The sequence below is a fragment of the Engraulis encrasicolus genome, chromosome 3 (genome assembly GCF_034702125.1).
Source record: "Engraulis encrasicolus isolate BLACKSEA-1 chromosome 3, IST_EnEncr_1.0, whole genome shotgun sequence".
Classification (NCBI taxonomy): Eukaryota; Metazoa; Chordata; class Actinopteri; order Clupeiformes; family Engraulidae; genus Engraulis; species Engraulis encrasicolus.
The window spans coordinates 41,262,893-41,267,373 of NC_085859.1; the positions used below are offsets into that span (position 1 = coordinate 41,262,893).

At 42.7% G+C, this 4,481-nt stretch overlaps 1 protein-coding gene across 1 annotated transcript in view; it reads right to left on the reverse strand.

Moving 5' to 3' along the window:
* LOC134444748 (phosphatidylinositol 4-kinase alpha-like) overlaps positions 1 to 4,481 on the reverse strand; it is a 77,416-nt gene that overhangs the window by 35,952 nt on the left and 36,983 nt on the right. The window contains exons 16-19 of the mRNA XM_063193968.1: positions 4,385 to 4,466; positions 3,308 to 3,391; positions 2,606 to 2,695; positions 320 to 439 (exon numbers count right to left, since the gene is read on the reverse strand). Coding sequence (XP_063050038.1) covers positions 320 to 439; positions 2,606 to 2,695; positions 3,308 to 3,391; positions 4,385 to 4,466 — 376 coding nt within the window. The remainder of the gene's footprint in view (positions 1 to 319; positions 440 to 2,605; positions 2,696 to 3,307; positions 3,392 to 4,384; positions 4,467 to 4,481) is intronic.

Below are 4,481 nucleotides of genomic sequence, written 5' to 3' on the forward strand. Positions count from 1 at the left end.
TCTGCGATATTCTAATGGTGACAGCAAGCCAGTCATGAGTGCTGTGGAGTGAAGTCTACTACTGAGCTTCCATCACTCTATACATGACAACAGTCACATGTATCTTTCCCCTCTGTGCACATCTGTGTATTTGAATAAGCATCAGAACTGGTGTGTGTGCGCGCGCCTGTGCGTGTGTGTGTGTGTGTGTGTGTGTGTGTGTGTGTGTGTGTGTGTGTGTGTGTGTGTGTGTGTGTGTGTGTGTGTGTGTGTGTGTGTGTGTGTGTGTGTGTGTGTGTGTGTGTGTGTGTGTGTGCATGCGTGCGTGTTCTCTCCTCACCCCCAGTGTAGTGCTCTGGCGGTTGTATCCGGCGAAGTTGAGAATGCTCTCTGTGGCCATGGCCAAGCCAGTGTGCTGAGACAGGCCTGACACCCAGTTCTGATGCTTATTCAAATACTCCTGAACAGGGGAGAGAGGGGGGGGGGGGCATGACAATATACATGGGTGGGAGACGTGACGCCTTGTTTTTTTGTAACATTGGTTAAAAACCTACAAAACTGTTATTTTTCCTTTAAAAAACATATGTCAATGAAAGAAGATGTGGTACATTATGTTTCATATTAGTCTTAGATGAGAAGAAACATTTTTGTTAAGATTTATGTAAAGGTTTCTACAGTGCCCTCCATTATTATTGGCACCCCTGGTTGAGATGTGTTTTTTAGCTTCCAATTATTATTATTTTTTTCTAAATAATATGGGACCTTAATGGAAAAAAAGAGAAAAATCCAACCTTCAATACAAGTGCATTTATTCAGTGGGGAAAAAATCCCACATAAAGAAATAATTATTTGACATCAAATAATGTGTATCACAATTATTAGCACCCCTGTTGTTAATATTTTGTACAACCCCCTTTTGCCAACAAAACAGCACATAATCTTCTCCTATAATGTTTCACAAGATGGGAAAAGACAGAAAGAGGGATCTTCAGCCATTCCTCTTTGCAGAATCTCTCTAAATCATCCAGAGACCTGGGTCCTCTCCTCTGTACTCTCCTCTTCAGCTCACCCCACAGGTTCTCAATGGGGTTGAGGTCTGGGGACTGAGATGGCCATGGGAGGAGCTTGATTTTGTGTCTGGTGAACCATTTCTGTGTAGATTTGGCCATATGTTTAGGGTCATTGTCCTGCTGAAAGACCCAGTGACGACCCATCTTCAGCTTTCGGGCAGAGGGCAACAGATTTTGATTTAAATGCCATGCACCCTAACAAGGTTCCCAGGGCCTTTGGAAGCGAAACAGCCCCACAGCATCACTGACCCACCCCCATACTTCACAGTGGGTATGAGGTGCTTTTCAGCATGCGCATCTTTCGTGGCACGCCAGACCCACTTAGAGTGTTTGTTGCCAAAAAGCTCAATCTTGGTCTCATCTGACCAAAGCACACGGTCCCAGTTGAAGCCCCAATACCGCTTGGCGAACTCCAGACGTTTGCGTTTATGATTGTGGGTGAGGAATGGTTTTCTCCGTGCATGCCTCCCAAACAGCTTGTTGGCGTGTAGTCAGTGCCTGATGGTTGATTTGGACACTTTGTGACCCCAGGATGCTACCATTTGTTGTAATTCTGTAACAGTGAGCTTTGGAGATCTTTTGATTTCTCTTACCATCCTCCTCACTGTGCGTGGTGGCAAAATAAACTTGGGTCCTCGTCCAGGCTTGTTTACCACTGTTCCAGTTGTTTTGAACTTCTTAATTATTCCTCTCACAGTGGATATGGGCAGCTGCAGTTGAGTGGCAATCTTCTTGTAGCCTCTGCCTGACCTGTGAAGGTCGACGCACATCTGCCTTACTTGTATGCTGTGTTCCTTTGTCTTTCCCATGTTTAAGAGTGGATAAGAGAAATGGCCTCGGTGTCACGTCATATTTATACCCCAGGGAAACAGGAAGTGATGAATTACTAATTAAATGTTCCTACATACTCTGGTAAACTTTGTAAACTACTGTAGAAATGACAGAAATGCTTCAATTATATTTATTTCCTGGGAATTGTTAAGGGTGCCAATAATTGTGGAACAGGTGATTTAATGAAAAAGAATTATATTTTAGTCAGGGATTTTTTTTATTTTCCTACAATTCATTTGAGTTGAAGGCTACATTTTCCTAAATTTTTCAGTGTGACAGTTTTCCTCTGCAATAAACACTGAATTTATTTTAAGGCTTTTAACACATCTCAACCAGGGGTGCCAATAATTATGGAGGGCACTGTATGTCAAATATCCTGCGGTGTGACTGTAACATTAATGAAACACTCTTAACCTCTTAATATGTCTTCATATTGCAATCTTTCTGTCACACAATGCTTAGGTTCATTTTATGGTGTCCTGTGGTGTGACTGCTCTTATAGGAGGAAAAAAAGTGTGTGTGTGTGTGTGTGTGTGTGTGTGTGTGTGTGTGTGTGTGTGTGTGTGTGTGTGTGTGTGTGTGTGTGTGTGTGTGAGAGAGGAGTACTACTACTGCACAATAATTGCCCATACTGGGACAAATAAAGCTTCTGACCTGAACTGACCTGAACTGAAGTGTTATGGCTCAGGGAACGCAGCCAACTCTTGTACGCAGTAGTGGCTCACCTGTAAGTGGGACTTGGTGACGGAGGAAGCCCACTTCATGGCCTCCTTGAGGATCTCTCCACACCGAGCAGCAAAGTCCTTCACTATACTCTGATCACAAGGAATACAATACTGTTACTTGTCCTGTCTTGCACTTCGATGTTTGTCTGTAAATGTCAATCCTGTGTATGTCTATGTCCTTTCATGGTATAGCGAGAGAAACGTAATTTCAATTTCCTTGTATGACCTGTGCATATGAAGAAACTGACAATAACAGCTGACTTGACTTGATAATGCAATAGGACACATATATATAAATTTTAAATGAAGAGTGCAGATGCAAACCCTCTAAAGTTTCATTTTTTAAAATGGCATTTTCACCAAGTAAAAAAAGCTAATTAAATGGCATTATTAAGTACAGCAAGTCAAGCCCAAAAAAAGATGGACTGATTTTTGAAGTCGAAATACTAAATTTATAGAAATGCTGCCTGTTTTATGAAGTCATAAAAATGAAAGACTAACTGTACTTTGGTCATACTAGTTAATATTAGTTTATTAATTAGTAAATATGCATGAAAAAATTGGCAAAATGCAGCACAATAGCCAGACTTTTACTTTCTAACGTTGGGATGTCCACCTCTGTTTTGTCGTAATTGACACAAACCATGACAATGACACAAACCATGACAATGACACAAATTGATTGGCGGCCTGGGTCCTCACCTCTCGCGCCTCGTGGGTGTCTGGGACGGTGATGCGATGGGGCGTGTCTGGGATGTCATAATACGGTTGATCCTTGTGGATGTCCTGCACAATAAAAATCATTTGTATTCATTAAGAGTGTCCAAAAGCATACGTTTTCATTTTGTTCAGACCTTGTGGCGGGCCAGAACCTTGCCATGCAAGGGCCGGATATGGCACTGGGGCCTCCAACTGAATAGGCCTGCCTCAGATTTCCCAGGTCTGGGCCAGCCTAGATATTGATTGAGTAAATAGGTCATGAATGAGAGAAGGGGTGATGGTTTGCTCTGTTCTGGATTAACAGTGGTGACAGAGATGGATGTGTTTGCCGTGTTCAAGATAGACGTCATGAAGTAGTTTTCTACTTCTGTAATCTGAAGTAGTTTTCTACTAGTGGGGCGATGGTGACTCAGGTGGTAGAGGCAAGCCAAAGGTTCGAGGTTGGAGCCCGCACTGGCTGACCCCATTGATGTGTCCTTGAGCAAGACACTTAACCTCCAAGTTGCTCGTGGTGGCAGGGTGGTACCCTGCATGGCTGCCACTGCCACCAGTGTGTGAATGTCAGAATGAATGGTGAATGCGAGGCATATAATGTAAAGCACTTTGAGGGCTCAAAGGAGTGGAAAGGCACCATATAAATGCAGTCAATTTACCATTCTTCATTATGTGTTTACTGTTTCATGTTGTGTCCATTGCATTCTTTTCATCTAAATCAGTGGTTTTTAACCTGGGGTGCGGGCACCCCCTGGGGGTGCGCCTGAGATTTCAGGGGGTGCACGGGATTTTGATTATGTTGAGGTTGCCACCAAAATTTTGGTTGGGAACATTATATTAAGTTCAAATTAAGACAAAATTAAAACATGTTTGGTGCCCATTTAAAGTCATAAGGTATTGACTAATTACCCAAGCTAGAATTATTGCAATTAATCACTTAAAATCATTTTTAGTATGTATACACATGTAGAAGTTTGGGTTGGGGGTGCGCGACTTCTCTTCAGCACAGGCAAGGGGGTGCGTTAAGAAAAAAGGTTAAGAACCACTGCTCTAAATGATACTTACGGCACTGAGAGACAATGAGAGTGTCTGCAGGATGTCCAGCATGGTCTTCAGCACACGGCCACTCCACAGCAAATGAGGAAAACTAAAAAAAAAAAAA